Source organism: Panicum virgatum, chromosome 4K (assembly GCF_016808335.1).
Source record: "Panicum virgatum strain AP13 chromosome 4K, P.virgatum_v5, whole genome shotgun sequence".
NCBI classification, from domain to species: domain Eukaryota; kingdom Viridiplantae; phylum Streptophyta; class Magnoliopsida; order Poales; family Poaceae; genus Panicum; species Panicum virgatum.
The window spans coordinates 6,711,953-6,728,024 of NC_053139.1; the positions used below are offsets into that span (position 1 = coordinate 6,711,953).

General features: G+C 41.3%; 2 protein-coding genes across 3 annotated transcripts; one reads left to right on the forward strand and one right to left on the reverse strand.

Moving 5' to 3' along the window:
* Positions 1-1,669: 1,669 nt before the first annotated feature.
* LOC120702839 (ABC transporter C family member 13) lies at positions 1,670-14,565 on the forward strand. Of its 2 annotated transcripts, XM_039986799.1 has the most exons (36): positions 1,670-1,857; positions 2,039-2,079; positions 2,223-2,307; positions 2,911-3,075; positions 3,192-3,323; positions 3,600-3,700; positions 3,891-3,960; positions 4,454-4,705; positions 5,071-5,140; positions 5,575-5,635; positions 6,153-6,240; positions 6,860-6,978; positions 7,073-7,170; positions 7,803-7,869; positions 8,131-8,248; positions 8,342-8,458; positions 8,543-8,623; positions 8,709-8,963; positions 9,249-9,350; positions 9,417-9,484; positions 9,901-10,032; positions 10,110-10,257; positions 10,448-10,734; positions 10,828-10,975; positions 11,099-11,274; positions 11,370-11,481; positions 11,573-11,626; positions 11,992-12,114; positions 12,326-12,424; positions 12,545-12,637; positions 12,752-12,862; positions 12,938-13,099; positions 13,176-13,363; positions 13,488-13,677; positions 13,769-13,936; positions 14,269-14,565. In XM_039986799.1, exons 1-36 carry the CDS (start codon positions 1,828-1,830, stop codon positions 14,347-14,349), a joined length of 4,392 nt encoding a protein of 1,463 aa, XP_039842733.1. In that variant the 5' UTR covers positions 1,670-1,827; the 3' UTR covers positions 14,350-14,565. The 2 variants fall into 2 exon arrangements, 1 of the variants encoding a protein (XP_039842733.1); XR_005686548.1 differs by lacking the exons at positions 13,488-13,677; positions 13,769-13,936; positions 14,269-14,565 and having other exon boundaries at positions 1,697-1,857; positions 12,739-12,862.
* A 227-nt stretch (positions 14,566-14,792) lies between these two features.
* LOC120702840 (hydrophobic protein OSR8-like) lies at positions 14,793-15,595 on the reverse strand. The gene is made up of 2 exons (XM_039986800.1): positions 15,333-15,595; positions 14,793-15,248 (listed from the first exon to the last, which is right to left on the reverse strand). The coding sequence occupies exons 1-2, from the start codon at positions 15,426-15,428 to the stop codon at positions 15,117-15,119; spliced, it is 228 nt and encodes a 75-aa protein (XP_039842734.1). The 5' UTR covers positions 15,429-15,595; the 3' UTR covers positions 14,793-15,116.
* Between the last annotated feature and the right edge of the window lie 477 nt (positions 15,596-16,072).

Consider the following 16,072-nt stretch of genomic DNA (forward strand, 5'->3'; position numbering starts at 1 on the left):
GCCGTTGCAGTGGTGGGGCCGTGGGGCTACCGCCTACCGGAATTGATTAGGGTGCGAAGCGAAGCTATAGCAAACCAGGCACAGGCAGTGCCGGCACGTACTGTGCACAAAAGCTTGGCACACCACTAGCCGGAAGAAGGAAAAACGTGTAGCAAGGGTTAGGGTAGGTCAATCGAGAGCACGCGCGTAGGGCGCGGTAGGGGCTAGTGGTGGTGGCCCCTGCCTTTGCCTTGTCGCCCGCCGAGGAAGGCTAGCTACCATAGCTACGAGCGAGTATGGCCAAGCTCAGCCCGGGTAGGGGGTGGCGGCCATCATCACGCTGATCGCTTCTTCGCAACTGACAGCTAGTACTCCTACTCTCCAAGGTCTATAGATTATCCTGTGAACCGCGGTGATCTCACGGCCACGTCATCCTCCACTGCCCCTCGGCTGTCACGTTGCGAGACGCACCAGGAGCATGGTGTACTCTTGATTACCCTATGTACTGCACGCATCAACCAGCGTGGCCACTCCAAGGGATTGTGTACGTACGCACGTACCTCACGGGAGAGGTTGCTGACAGGAAAGAGTGTGCTCACACAGCTACCGGCCCGTCTGCGTAGCTGTGCACGTACGCGTACGTATTCCATCCACGGGTGATGGTAGGTGTAGACTCGTGTGAAGGGCACGCACCTCACGGGAGAGCGCACGAGGAAGGGCACGCGCTAACCCACACAAAGAGGTAGGGGCGTAGGGCGTGGGCTCGGCAGAGTGGCTGACCTGCACGACAAATTTCGGCCCGCCTGGATGGGCCGCATAGTAGCCGTTGGTTCGCCGTGTGGGCCGAGGATGAGCTTGGTTATTGCTAATTGGTCGTGCCTTCGTGCGCGTCCTGGCTCTAGCGGGCTGAGAACTTCTTGGGCCGGGCTCGTGGAAAGAAAAGTTCAAAATCGGGCCCGGTTTAAGTGCTTACCCTTTAGTTCCTTTTTCTGATCTCAAGTCAGTGCCCCCCACCCAATGTGCGCGCCACGTGACTGGCAAAACGACAGAACACTGAAAGCCCAAAAGCTAAAAGCAAAGCCCACTCCCGCAAAGCGGCCAGAGAGTGGAGACCCCGCACCGGGCACCGCACGCGCGCGGCCGCCTTGAGCTGAAACCGGACGATTCCTTTGCTGAATGCTGACGCTGCGCCGGCACTTCACTTTGCGCCTTTCGTGCCACCGGCTCACCGCTCTCCGCCGTGGCGCCGTCCCGACGCGCTACGGCGCTAGCGCGATCACCAACTATGCAAAAAGGGGGCGCTGCTCTTTATAACTTTATTACTGCGTGTCTGTGTAATGTAACTAATCGTACTGTAGCAATGGCCGCCTTTGGGACCTTTTTATCGCCCACATCGGCCGCACCCGCACGACAGCAATGGCCGTCGTTGCGCTCGCGCACGGGCACGGGCACGGGCACGGGCACGGGCACGCACGCCCTCTTGCCCTTCCCGCGGGCTGCGTCTATGGGGAGGTCAATGGGTCCCAGTCAACAGACGAGAGGAAACACCGTCTTGAGATTCTACCACGCTACTGACATGGGGGCCCACGGGGGTGTTGCCCCTACTCGTCAGAGGGGATCACGACGCGGCGCGCTACTCCGCGATCGACCGTGTTAAATGATGACGAGACGGCGACGGGCGCACCACTCCCACTTCCACCCGGCACAACCGCCAGCTCCGCCCCGCCCCGCCCCGCGCGCCACTCGCCGCCGCCTGCTTCGTAACCGGAAACCGAGCCGCGGCCGCGCTCGCGGATCCGGGGCTGGGCTCGGCGGCGTCGGCGCTTCTCCGCCGCGCCGCCTCTCTCCATGGATTTCGTCTGCCCCGGCGATCCCGCGGTGCGATTGATAACTTCCTAAACCCCCCGCCTAACCCCTACTTCGTCCGCCGCGCCGACTTGTTTTCCTCCCCCCCCCCCCCCCCCCCCCCCCCGGCGTTGGACGCTGAGTTCTGATCGCGATGTGGTGCTAACTGCTAACCTCCGCGAGGTTTCTTTTTGGGGGCGATCCCTCGGTGCAGGTTTGGGATGGGAGGCATTTCGGGCCGTGCTTCGCGGATTTATATCCTTGCTTTCGATTTTGAAATCTCGAGTTAGTGGCGCAGTTTCGTGGCTTGTGGCGGGTCGCGCTCGCGCGCGTTTTGTGGTTTGTGGCTTTGTGCTGATGCCTTTAAGTTTGCCTTAATCCTTTTCTCGTCGATGCACGGTGCTGGGGTTGGCTGGGAATGCGATCGCCGCGGCCGCCGTCGTCTACCTCTTCATCGCCAAGTGGAACGCACCGAGAGCTCAGGTACTTGTTTTTTTACTCTGCTTCTTCGTTAATAAATAACCTATCAATTCTGCAATTGTTTCGAGGAGCATTTCACTGTCTACGTTTAGTGGCTCTGCTGAATCAAATTTATGTATGGCACAAAGCTGATAACAGTGGGTGCTTTTCTTCAAAAAAAAGATAACAGTGGGTGCTGGATACAACAAGGACTACCAGTTTTTACTGGTGTGGTTATGACCCACTGATACTATCATACTACCATAGATTTTGGAATGAATTGGGAAGTTGGATGCTAGCTTATCATTTCCTCCAGATGGAGCATTATATATATGGTTACATTGTGCATCGTTTTTGCTTTTGCATGGCAGTCAAGTAAGTGGTTTGGTAGAAGAGATACCTTTTCCTGATTGTATAAGACTACTTTGGCGGTTCGGCCTGATGTTTCTCACATTAATAATGGTGACAGTTTCCTTTTGTTGTTCTAGTACGTACATACTAGTTGTCTGGGAATTCAAATGTAGGTAATTGTGTTGTGCACAGAGAGAAGATAAAAATGTCTTATTTAATTTATGTTTCTTCATTGTTCATACATTGTTATGTATAACAATTATTCTACTGCTTTAGAACGCCAGGAGAGGTTTAGCGGAGAAGTTGTTTGTATTTGGCGTGGCTGGCTTTGCAGCCTGCCTTTCTTTGGTTGGACTAACTATGCTAGTTAAGAAGAAATTTGAAGGGAAGGATGTCGAAGACTATGAATTATCCTTCATGTGCTCACAGTTTATTACATGGGTAAGAACTCTCTTACCATAATGATCTCGTATTCTTGTTTTCCCTTTTGAGCCATGTAAATACAATATTTGAATAAAACGTACTTACGGTCGGTTTTCCATATGCCTTTTTGATAGATGTCTGTAAGCATTGTTTGTGTCAGTGGGGATTGGTTTGAAATCATCTATAACCCAATCATGTGCTTTTGCTGGATCTTGAAGATTCTTCTTGAGATACCTCATTTGCAATACAAGCTTACGGTTCTAAAGGTATCCCGTTATTTTACGGAAGGACTTCCTATCTCTTTGACATATGCTTCTTGTCTGTTAATACGATATGGAAGACTTCTACAAATTTATGCTGTTTTATTTTGACTGTACTAAAATCCCCTTTTCTTTCAGTCTTTAATGTGTCAATTACTGCAAAGTGCATACATATCAACAGGGAAAGGGAATATTTAAAAGAAACTTCACTTTAATATTTAAGATAAACACTTTATTATTCAAATAAATGTCTATTCAAAGCTTTTGTTTTATAATCAACAGGCAGTGGCATCTTTGATGGAGATTATCTCATTTTGTACTGCAACTACATTTGGACTCTTTGTAATTGTGGCTGCTGTAGTGAGTCAGTCAGGCAACAGAAGGTACCTGCCTGAATATTTCATATATTTTTCATTTTTCTAACCTTCCTTTGACAATTAGTAAACTTATCATTTTGTATCTAGCAACTAGTACATATTTCATTTCATTGTCATAAAATGTATGCACAGTAATTCTTTAGTGCCATGTTATCTACAATTTCTCTATTCAATGTGTGGCTCTATGCTCTTTCAGAAAAGTGAACTCTATTGAAGCACCACTCATTTTAAATGAAGAAAAAGCTGAGTGTGAAATTACAAATATGGTATGTCATTTGGGTAATAAGCCTTTTGGTTTTTCTGTTGTTCAATCAGGATGGTTTAATTTCAACCTATGATCTTGGTAAAAGTTTTATATTGGTTATGGTATTGCTGTGATAATCTCATCTCATGCATGGTACAAAGTTGCTGTTGGCTTGCCATTTCAATATATGACCTTGTAGTACATTTTGTTGCACGTGGTTTGTTTGATACGATGGCATTAATGTTGCCAACCAGGCAGCTGAAAACTGAAACATAAATGAATTTGCATGCATGTTCCCCAGAAAAAAAATATCTTCCAGATTTCTGTGTATGGACAATTATCATCTGCAAATTTACAGAATTTATGCCTGCCGCATGCATTGACTTTCTTATTGCTGACTATTTGGAATTTGAACATCGACCGATATCTGGATCCTGTCCATTTTTGTTTATTTTTCCATTACCAAGAAGTGGCTCCAGATTGTGAGTTATTTCCTTAATGTTCCCTTTTCTCAGGTAAAGGACCATACTTTGTGGGAACTGTTGACTTTCAAATTTGTTAACCCAATGATGGACACTGGTATCACAAGACAACTTGACTTCACAGATCTACTTGAGTTACCGGCTGAGCTTCGAGCTACCTCCTGTTATGACAGACTTCTGTCTTGCTGGACTGCTGAATATCAAAACCACCACAATGACTCATCTCTCCTCAGAGCCATGTTTTGTTCTTATGGATGGACATACTTGCGATTGGGCCTCCTTAAGGTATCCTTTTCTTTTTATTGAGGTTGTTCAATTGAGTAAAAGGATGCTGCAAGATGCGAACTCCTGATTCATAGTGTCCTTTTCTGCTTAGCTCTTTATGGCAATCAACAAATATTACCCACGATGACCGTATTAGACAATTGGCCTGAAACACATTGTCATAGTATCACCTGAAACACATTATCAGAGTATTACCTGAAATTCCATGGACCAGCATGGAAGTACTTATCTTACAACAACTTTATCATATTCTTACCCTTACCTGAAAAACTTTTTTAGAAAGGACTGTTACCTGCAAAGTCAAGCATTCATAAAATTAAGTTCACACTGATTGCCCTTAAGTTTCTAACATTCTATTGGTGTAGGTATTAAATGACAGCATCAGTTTCATTAGCCCTCTGCTACTCAACAAGTTTATAAGATTTCTTCAGCAAGGTATTATTTCTTTTTTCCCCCTGGAACAAAGGTACTATTTCCTCAAAGAGTAGAATGTTCATTATTAAAAGTTCTCCAAGAATAGATATTCTGGTCAATAGTGGCACTTGAAGCTATATGCTATTTGGAGACAAAAGATCAACAGAAAACGTTCTAAGATGCCTCTTTTCACTTTTCAGTAGTTTCTAGGATTCTTTCTTGTTTAGTTCGTTTAGAAATTCTGTGTGATCTATACAGACATTTTTATCTAAAAATATATAGGCCTTCTTATAGAACAGCAGTGCATGCAAATAATGCTATTTATCTGGTCAAATGCATCCTACTCGTGAATCTTGATATGAAACTTTCAGCAATTCAATAAATTAAACCTCATTTTTTCTAGCAATTTAATAAACTAATCTTCATCTTCTGTTGGTTTCTACATTACTTTTCAGGTTCTGGTGGTATGGATGGATATATTCTTGCCATTTCCCTAGGATTGACTTCTATTATCAAGTAAACCATCCTCAGTATATGATTTGCACCTTTTCACATCAATTGATGTGTTTAAGATTTGTTTTCTACTCAAACTTCTCCTTTTTGTGCTCAACACTTAACAGACTATACTCAACTTATATACTGGGAAGTACAAGTTACAGGATAGGTGTTAAACTAGTGTTTACATGCTGCAGCATGTTATACTCTCGTCCTAGTGTTACATGTTCATGTGGTTGCAATTTGCAATATATCTAGATTAGTTTCCTCATGCAGAGTAGATAATGCACTTAGTCATAACAACAGTTGACTTTGATGATGATAAAGATGATTTGAGCAGTTACGTCTCCGAGCACCTTGTTGTATTGTGGATACAGTATTTTCTTATTATAATATTGACATTCTAAACTTTGGAACAGAATACAACATCAGTGGACCTTTGCCTGTTGAAAGAAAATCATCTTGGTGGTTCCTTGGGTGTCTATCTTCTTAGTATTAGCTAGTATTTGTTTCTTTAATTTTTTGCTTGTTCATGCAGATCAATTTTAGATAGCCAGTACTCCTTTCGTCTAGCAAAGCTCAAGCTGATGTTACGATCAAGCATCATGGGGATAGTTTATCGTAAGGTATGACCATTCTGTTATTATCGTTCTGTGAAGAGTAACTAGTAATGCAACAATCATTGATTCCTTAGCCATTATGCAAAACATATTCGCAAGGACAACTCAGACTTTCCATTATGAATGGTACAAATTGACATTTAGGAGGTGGACCCAAACCATTGAATATGAAACTGAGTAGCTGTTGTATGCTAGTTCATATATCTTCCATTCCTAGATAAGATGTCATGCAGATAATCAACATGATGGCCTTTACTTAAATACGACAATTGCTTTGGCAAATTATATGTTAATATAGTTGATAATCATATGAAAATGCTTTTACTAAAATATTTACTGGCGTCATTTCCATTTGAAAAGTACAATTGATTTTGCTTATGGTAGCTAACAATGTCTTCTGTGATTCAAGAATGACATGTATTTGGAACAGAGTAGTACTTGTTCAGATGAATTTTGATATAGCATAGAACTGCTGCTCAATGTTCTGTATACTTTCTGTGACAGGTCATTTTGATCTACATTTGACATTGTACTATGTAACAAATCTATTCCAGACTTGAATCATTTTATAACTTTGCTTGACTTTTATTTATTGTTTTTAAATTTGGATGGACCTTAAAAACAGTGCCTGTGTCTCAGTCTAGCTGAGCGTTCTAGGTTTTCTGAAGGTGAGATTCAGACCTTCATGTCTGTTGATGCTGATCGCACAATAAACCTATGTAACAGCCTTCATGATGGTTGGAGGTACCTCCCATCTGTCTCATGTTTGTCTATGAAACAATTATTATATGTTTGCACCTCATTATCTCGTTCTCTGCATGTTTTGGTGTTTGTTTAGTTTGCCACTGCAGATTGGAGTTGCTCTTTATCTATTGTATACACAAGTCAATTATGCTTTTCTATCTGGTCTTGCAATAACAATCATACTAATACCAGGTATGTTCACCTTTTACTTCCTTGTTTGGCATTAAGCTTACTGTTTTAAGATAGGATTAGTATTCTGCATTAGGCTAAGTTTTTCTTCTTCCAAAGATGGATTTGTGATTGCTGGAGTCTAAGTGAATTGCCCTCCTTTTCCCATCAGTTTGAGCTTTTGGGTTGAATTGGTTGGGGCATGCAACTCAATATGGTTTCCAGAGGTCTCAAGTTCAAATTCTAGCAGGAATGATTAAATAAAAATAATTGCAGTCGACTCCTACTTCCACGTGTGAGGCCCGAGAGAGCCTGCACGCGAGGGAGAGTGTTACAGTACAGTTTAAGCTTTTGGATTGAATTGATTGGTGCGTGCAACTGAATATTGATCATTCTTCAATCTTCCAATTTGCCCTTATTGTCTTGTGAATATTAATCCATTGATCAAGGCAATGCTTTTATACTAGTCCAAGTACTAATTGATGTATATTATGCGAACCTTGATGGTACTAGGAACTGAGATTATAGTTTGTAATGCTAACCCATGTTCATAACCTAATCATAACGTCCTCAAACTAATGTTTATTTATGCTCATATTGTTTGTTTGACTTTAACCATGTTGTCTATTTGCCTGTAACCATGTACACATGCACAGTAAACAAATGGATTTCTACAAGGATTGCTGGTGCAACAGAAAAGATGATGAAGCAAAAAGACAGGAGGTAAGAAATCGTCCCTCCACCCCGCTCGATGAACAAATAAGACACCCTTTGTTTCGATTTACCATATCCTCATATTGCTGCAGTTCTTGATGAACAAATGAAACACTATCACATTAGATTATACCTCAGTTTCATTGGTATATGCTGTTGATTTGTTTTGGATAATAAAATAGGAGTGATTATGCAAAAGTTTGCTAGTCAACACAATAATTATGTAACTTGTACTCCAAATATTATCCATGGGTTATTTTCCATCCACAGGATAAGCTGTGCAGGGGAGCTCTTAGCACATATTAGAACAGTGAAGATGTACAGCTGGGAGAAACTATTCACTGAGCGTTTGGTGGAAAGAAGAGAATCAGAAGTGCATCATCTCGCGGTCTGCAAAAGCTCATGATTACTTTACATTTTACAATAAATTGCACACAGTCACGCACATTTGAACTAACAAGAAACTCCTATACCCCAACAGATTAGAAAATATCTGGATGCTTGGTGCGTCTATTTCTGGGCAACCACACCGACATTGTTCTCTCTTTCCACCTTTTCCATTTTTGCAATAATGGGACACACATTGGATGCCGCCACGGTAAAACAATATCATGAATGATATGTTTAAGATATGCCTTTGGACCAACAAACGTCATACTAATATATGAAATCCTTATTACAGGTATTTACTTGTGTCGCACTCTTTAACACATTAATATCACCATTAAACTCATTTCCATGGGTTATTAATGGGATGATTGATGTAAGTGGATAATTGGTTTATGTTATTATACTGCTTGACACATTTGGAGCTGTGCTAATCTTACTTGTATGCTCTGGTGCTGCAGGCTATTATCTCTAGCAGACGGCTGAGTAATTATTTATCTACTCCAGAGCATCACTCATCAGAGTTAACTGCCTCTACCGACCTTTTAAAGCACCAGTTTAAGAGATATACCGAAGTAATTCATAATCCAATGACTTTTGTCCTTCAGAATGTATGCTGTTCTTGGTCTAGCAGCTCTGTTGCTGAGCCGAACATAGTTCTCAGAGATATATCTTTGCAGCTACAGAAAGGGCTCTTTATTGCAATCGTAGGCGAGGTAATTATTCTGACTGGCATCTTTTCGTTTTTCTGAGTGTGTGGGGTCTTAGTTATGTGATGGAGATAACATAACTTTGTTCATAATTTTGTTAGAGAAATTGAATAGCTGTTTGAGAAAGAAAAGAAACCGAATAGCCTGTCACATACTGTATGATTGTCATATATTTTCTCAATTTGTATGTCCTTGCAAAGAAATGCCACCAGTTCCTTTCTATATTGTCTAATTTGATGCTGCTGCTATTTTCTTTTCTGTTAATTGAGGAAAATTTTATGTCTATATCAGGTTGGTTCTGGTAAATCATCTTTGCTGAATTCTGTCATTGGAGAGACTCATGTCGTCGGTGGTTCTATTAGCTCGTGTGGTTCAATTGCCTATGTACCACAGGTAGTACTTTATGATTTGAAAAAATGCTTAAGATTTGTAGTTGAAATGTCAACTGATGTTCTGTAGGTACCATGGATCTTATCTGGCTCTTTACGAGATAATATTTTGCTTGGGAAAGAATTTGATCCAAGGAGGTAGGTTATGTATCTTAATGGATATTGTTAGAGATTTGATATCTCCTTCCCTGTTTAGGCACCGGCAGTTGATTCATTCCTGCCTAACATTTGCCTTATGCGGCTGATCTCCCTAACCTCCTCCCTGATTCTCTCCTAGATTAGGTAGAGGAGATCTCCTCCCTGACTTTCTATAAGTCAGGCAGAGGAAGATCCTTGGTAGAGGTCTATATATTGTACTCTATGTTTCTCAGATGAATACATTCAAGCTTACACATTGTACACCTTCTATCAGATACTATTGTCACAAGTTTATTTATTTTTTATGTCATGACATGACATTATAGCGGTTGACATGAACTATTGGAGATGCTCATGCTCCATAAAACTTACTGTTCCCTTTTCATTTAGCATTCCGCATCACAAAATTTATGCAGATACAAAGAAGTACTACAGGCATGTGCGCTGGATGTTGACATATCAGCAATGACTGGAGGAGATATGTCATATATTGGAGAGAAAGGTACCAACTTATCTGGTGGACAGAGAGCTCGTCTAGCATTGGCAAGGTCATGTTTTTAACAAATTTGTGCACCTTACATACTTCTTAAGTTCAATAACTAACATTATGATCTTACACTTGCAGGGCTTTGTATCAAAATTCTGATGTATACTTGTTTGATGACATCCTTAGCGCTGTTGACTCCCAAGTTGCTTCATGGATCCTGGAAAAGGCCATTATGGGGCCCCAGTTGATGCAGAAAACAAGATTACTAAGCACACACAATCTTCAGGTGATATTTATTAATTCTAATCCAAACAAACTGTGCACCATGTTTGTATTAAATGTATGAATTAAATTTAAGGTTTCATCTGTTGTACTAGGCTGTATGCATGCATGAAATAAGCATTTCATTTGATAGTATGAAAAGGAAGGATACTCAAGGAACAATGCATTTTTCTTTTACTTTCCTTTTTTCCCAGGCCATTTCTGTTGCAGATATGATTGTAGTCATGGCTAATGGGCTCGTTAAATGGTTTGGAACACTGGAAGCTTTCTTGGCAACTTCATATTCGAGAATCTCTAAGCCAGATAGTTCAAGTCCTACCTCATTTACAGTTTCTGTGAAAGATAAAACACCAATAGTATCATGTGAACTGAAGACTGATGTTATACATGAAGACGATTCAGGGGTTGCTTATGAGGAACAAAACGAACAGGTTGAAGCAGAGGCAAGGAAAGAAGGCAGAGTTGAGCTTAGCGTCTACAAGTGAGTTATTTTGTGTACTGGAGTGCACTACACATCGGTAAAAGTATGTCATTCCTTTATGCTCTGTTATTCATAATGCTTATTGTTTTACAGAAAATATGCAACGTTTGCGGGGTGGTCAATTGTTGTTTTAATATTCCTAAGTGCATTCTTAATGCAAGCATCCCGTAATGGCAATGATCTTTGGTTAACTTACTGGGTTGATACCAGCACAGGCACCAACAACACGAGTTTTTATCTGGTAAGAGTGCTTTCCTTCTATTTAAGTGATCATAAATCAGAATAATCGGTATGTTGAACATTTGCTGTTCATAGAAGAAATATCTTCAGTGCATTTATGCTCATCCAAACCTTGCCTCTGCAGATTATCCTTGCTACATTTGGCATAATTAATTCTCTTTTCACGTTGGGAAGGGCGTTTTCTTTTGCATTCGGTGGCCTCCGTGCAGCAATCCGTGTCCATGCATCTCTTCTTGAAAATATCATCAGCGCACCAGTTTGTTTCTTTGACCGAAATCCCAGTGGTCGCATTCTAAACAGGTTGGTATCTTAGTTATCTGATAGCATCTACTTTCTAGTAAGCTCTGAAAGGTTGAAATGCCCCTTGGCCTTGACGATGCTTTATGAAACCTCAGATTATCATCAGACCTCTACACCGTTGATGATTCTCTTCCATTCATCCTCAATATATTCGTGGCCAACTTCTTTAGCTTACTCGGCACTCTGGTTGTTTTGTCTTATTCACAGGTAAATAATGAACAATTGTTTATACGAGCCTTGTATTTGAGAAAAGAAACTAAAACATATTTCTTGTGTTTCATGAATGTTTGATCTGCAGGTTTCCTTCCTACTCATCTTACTTCCACTCTGGCTTATCTATAGGAAGCTGCAGGTACATACCCATTTTTTTTTATGTATCCCAGCTTGGTTGTTCATCTGATCCTTCATAGACTAATATCCATACTTTAATAAAAAACACTACAGTATCCATATTCTTCTTTATGTCTTTATTAGTTAAGTCTGTTCTTTATCTGTCAGTTTTCTTCCAATATTCATCAAGCACGATATCTAGTTTGTAAACACTTTCATGGATAGAATGAAAACTTGATATACCAAATCCATCGATAGTTTGACTGTGTACTCCTTTTGATTTAGGCAACGTGTGACATTTAATCCTCTTTTGCCTCTTAGTCAAGACAGTGCATCACATATTCCTATGCTGTACCTTATGGAGAAACAAGCTAATGCTCTTTACAGTTCTATTACAGGTCTACATCACGTGAAGTACGGAGACTTGATAGTGTTGCTCGTTCACCAATCTATTCATCTTTTACAGAGACGCTTGATGGTTCATCAACAATAAGAGCTTTCCAGAAAGAAGTATGTTTCTTTTTGAACTAGAAGGAAACATTCTAGTTATTTCTGTTTCTTTTGAACTAGATGGAAGCATTCTGGTTATTTCATGTAGACATCCAGAAAAGGATGTTAAAATGCCATAATTTTCCTCTTGAACTTAAAGTATCACGCCTCAAAGGCTCTAGTGCCTAGTGCTTGTGTGGTTTGTTGCAAATACTAACAATACACTACACAGGGGTTCTTCTTAGAAAGGTTCATCCAACATGTGACACTGTATCAGAAAACATCCTACTCTGAGCTGGTTGCTAGTTTGTGGCTCTCATTGAGACTCCAGGTATATGAATCTTCTACTTATTTCTTTTGTCATACTATCGTAATGTACTTGGAGTTAAGAATGTTTATCCATCAGTAAGGCCTATAACACAGGCACTGCATTGACGAGCAAACTGTCCAGTTGTTGGCAGGTTTTATCATTCTGTTCATCGCAACAATGGCTGCTGTCACCTTCCATAGCAGTTCCCTTGTTAACCTTGGAACACCTGGACTGGTAGGTTCGACAGGATACATTCACCGATCTTCTAGTTAGGCCTTTCCATGATTCCATCCTCTGATGGAAAATGAAAATATAGTTCTGCTCCATGTATCTAGACATCCACTGCAGGTGGGACTGGCTCTGTCATATGCAGCACCTGTGGTATCACTGCTGAATGGCTTCTTAACCACATTTACGGAGACAGAAAAGGAAATGATCTCTGTTGAGAGGGTTGCTGAGGTAAAATCAATAATATTCGTTTTGATGCTTATTCACCATGCGTCTTTAGATATAACAATATGATGACACTTGCAGTATGTTGGCATACCTCAAGAAGAACTCCAGGGATCTGAATCTCCGCCGAGAAGCTGGCCGGCAGAAGGGAGGATTGAGTTTGTTCATGTAACCCTGAAGTACAAGCCAGAGTTACCACCAGCTTTGGATGATATTTCATTCCTTATTGCATCCGGCATGCAGGTACCATGCTAACATGGTTTTCACCCAACCATTTATGATTTCTGGAGCTATAGTGAAATCCTCTATGAATTATTAGGTTGGAATAATAGGACGGACTGGAGCAGGCAAATCAAGTGTACTGAATGCAATATTCCGCTTGGTCCCAATCTGCAGCGGCCACATCTTAGTAGATGGCATCGATGTAGCTAAAATTGCTGTCCGAGAACTTCGTGCACATTTTGCAGTAGTTCCACAGAGTCCATTTTTGTTTGATGGGTCATTGAGGTAACTACTGGTTGATCATATTTACATGTTTCCAGGCTGACCATTTTCACGCTTGGGAAAGAAATAGAAATCCTGTGTTCAACATTCAATATTTTAACCGTGAATAAATGAATATCCATGGTAGGGAAAACCTCGATCCATTCAATACAACAACAGATCTCAGGGTATGGGAAGTTCTTGAAAAATGCCATATGAAGGGAGAGATAGAATCAATGGGTGGACTTCACATCCATGTGAAAGAAAGTGGTGTATCTTTTTCAGTAGGCCAGAGACAGCTCCTCTGCCTTGCTCGTGCTATCCTAAAATCATCCAAGGTATGGGCTACGGGCTACCATACCATTGCTGCATTGCTTGTAGCGGATACGCTACTGATCAAGTAAGTTGTAATTGTTAATGATTTTACAGGTGCTTTGTCTCGATGAATGCACAGCCAATGTTGACAATCAAACAGCCTCCCTGTTGCAAAATACTATCTCTGCTGAATGCAAAGGGATGACGGTTCTCACCATAGCACATCGAATTTCAACAGTGATGAAGATGGACAATATTCTAGTTCTTGATCAAGGCAAATTGGTATGTAGTGGTACTATGCTTACCATTTTAGACTACTAGTGGGCAAAAACAAAGAGGATAAGGGGATGAACTCAGAACAAATGTACCATCATAATGTTTTACAAGAATGATATGATGATAACAATACAAATGAGAAACTTATTTGTTTGAAAGAGTTGTTAAAACACTACATGAACAGAAAAAAATAAGTGGCAAACAAAAAACTCAATTAATGTTGCAAGTCCAATGGTAAACAACAGGTTAGAACCTCCAGGCCATGAGTAAGCTTTTTTTATGCCTTCTTATCCAATTAAAGTGAGATATTGTCTAACTTGTGCATTGCTCCAATTTAGGTCGAAGAAGGAAACCCAGAAGTTCTTGTGAATCACAAATCCTCAAGATTTGCTCGATTTGCCAAGGCATCCCAGATGTGATTCTAGGAACATGCTATGCTACTATCTTATATGCTAGGCCTTTCTCGTGTTAGCACTTAGTTTGATGACAAGGCGTGCCAGCTCCATTGAGCATGTAAGAACAGCTTCAAAACTTACACCACTAACTAATGGCTAATAGAAGCTCTGATATTCTAGATATGCAAATGTAATGTATCAAACAGAAGTCAAGATTTTCTGAGCCTCTAGATATTCGAATTGCATGCTCTGGCACTAACAGATCGTGAGTCCACGAATTGACCATACAGAACCTAAGAAATTCTGAAATTGATCAACTCTTGTTTCTAAAAGAAGTGGGCATTCAAGAAAACTTAACTGCTTTTCAGGACTTGATTTCAGTAAATTAGCAAGTGTGATATCTTAGAGAAACGGTGCTGACTACAAGTCCAGGCACCGTAAAGATGGATTGACGATAAGCAATAGGCTGTCTCGAATTGATCTAAACTTTCATTGAGCCATTGAGGCAAACTACTCCAGGATTCAAGACCCATAATCATATTCAAAGGAGGCGATCCACAACCACTACAGAACAATTACCAAAATTAACCCAATTGACTCACAAACGTAACTCCAGATCTCCACAAGATGAATCTGTCCAAATTGTCAGATTGGAATTTACAGATTATACACGGGCACGGGATGGATTTAACCGTCCACTAACCCAACACAGAGAGATACACGGGCGTAGATTGATAGGTAGGTAGGGGCACACCAGAACAGCATGGAGAATTGGGGACGCATCCTTGGGATCAGGCGATGTAGACGTAGTCGTCGGGGTCGTGGCGGCCGTTGGGGTCGACGGAGCAGATGACGTAGATGGCGTAGAGGACGCCGGGGAGGTAGCCAAGGATGGTGAGCAGCACGCTGATCCAGAACTCCATCTGCAAGACCCGAAAAGGGGGAGAAGCCAACGGTGAGAGCGGATCGGGCAGGCACGGGGAAGGAAGGAGGGAGGAGGGACTCACGGAGCAGCAGCCATGGCGGAGGCAGACGCCGAGGGGCGGGAGCAGGACGGAGCACAGGAGCTCCAGGCACCGGCAGCAGCACGAGCACAGGCCCATCTCGGATCGGATCCCCGCGCGCTGCTCCTGCTCGCTTGCTTTGCGAATTCGGGGAAGGGGAATGGCTGGCTATTTCTTCCCTTCGAGCTGAAGGAACTCGAACTTCCCGTGGCACGACGCGGTACAGGCTTATCGCCTGCAAACTGGTGAGGTCAACGAATGATAGTCTTTACTCCCTCCTGAGATGTCATTCAACAGTTTTTAGGATACTCTGTCCATTTCAAATTATAAGTTGTTTGACTTTTTTGACACCAAATTTGATCACTCCTCTTATTCAAAAAATTTATAAAAACATAGTCAAATTTAACTCATTATTGAAGAATTTGTATTGATGAAGTAAGCCACAACAAAAGAATTGATATTTTGCACAAATTTTTGAATAAGACGAATGGTCAAATTTGGAGTGAAAAAAGTCAAACGACCTATAATTAGGAACGGAGGGAGTAGATTATAGTTGTGTAGAAAATACTCTTCAACCTCTAATTATTAAACATTGAGAATGAGCTAATTAAACTAGCATGCATTTTTCCATGCACCTTCCACACATGTACCTCCCCTACATGGTTATATGCACATCTTTCTATTTGGAAAGACCTGAAAACAATACACAATTAAGATGATTGGATTTACTTTCGACCAAGAAT

Excerpts from the sequence above, each read along its gene's own strand:
- LOC120702839 (XM_039986799.1), top strand. The coding sequence starts at position 1,828 with ATGGATTTCGTCTGCCCCGGCGATCCCGCG. Across the intron at positions 13,364-13,487 it reads TTGTTTGATGGGTCATTGAG|GGAAAACCTCGATCCATTCA; the intron begins GTAACTACTGGT and ends TATCCATGGTAG. Across the intron at positions 13,937-14,268 it reads TTCTTGATCAAGGCAAATTG|GTCGAAGAAGGAAACCCAGA; the intron begins GTATGTAGTGGT and ends GCTCCAATTTAG.
- LOC120702840 (XM_039986800.1), bottom strand. The coding sequence starts at position 15,428 with ATGGGCCTGTGCTCGTGCTGCTGCCGGTGCCTGGAGCTCCTGTGCTCC. Across the intron at positions 15,249-15,332 it reads TCCGCCATGGCTGCTGCTCC|ATGGAGTTCTGGATCAGCGT; the intron begins GTGAGTCCCTCC and ends CGGGTCTTGCAG.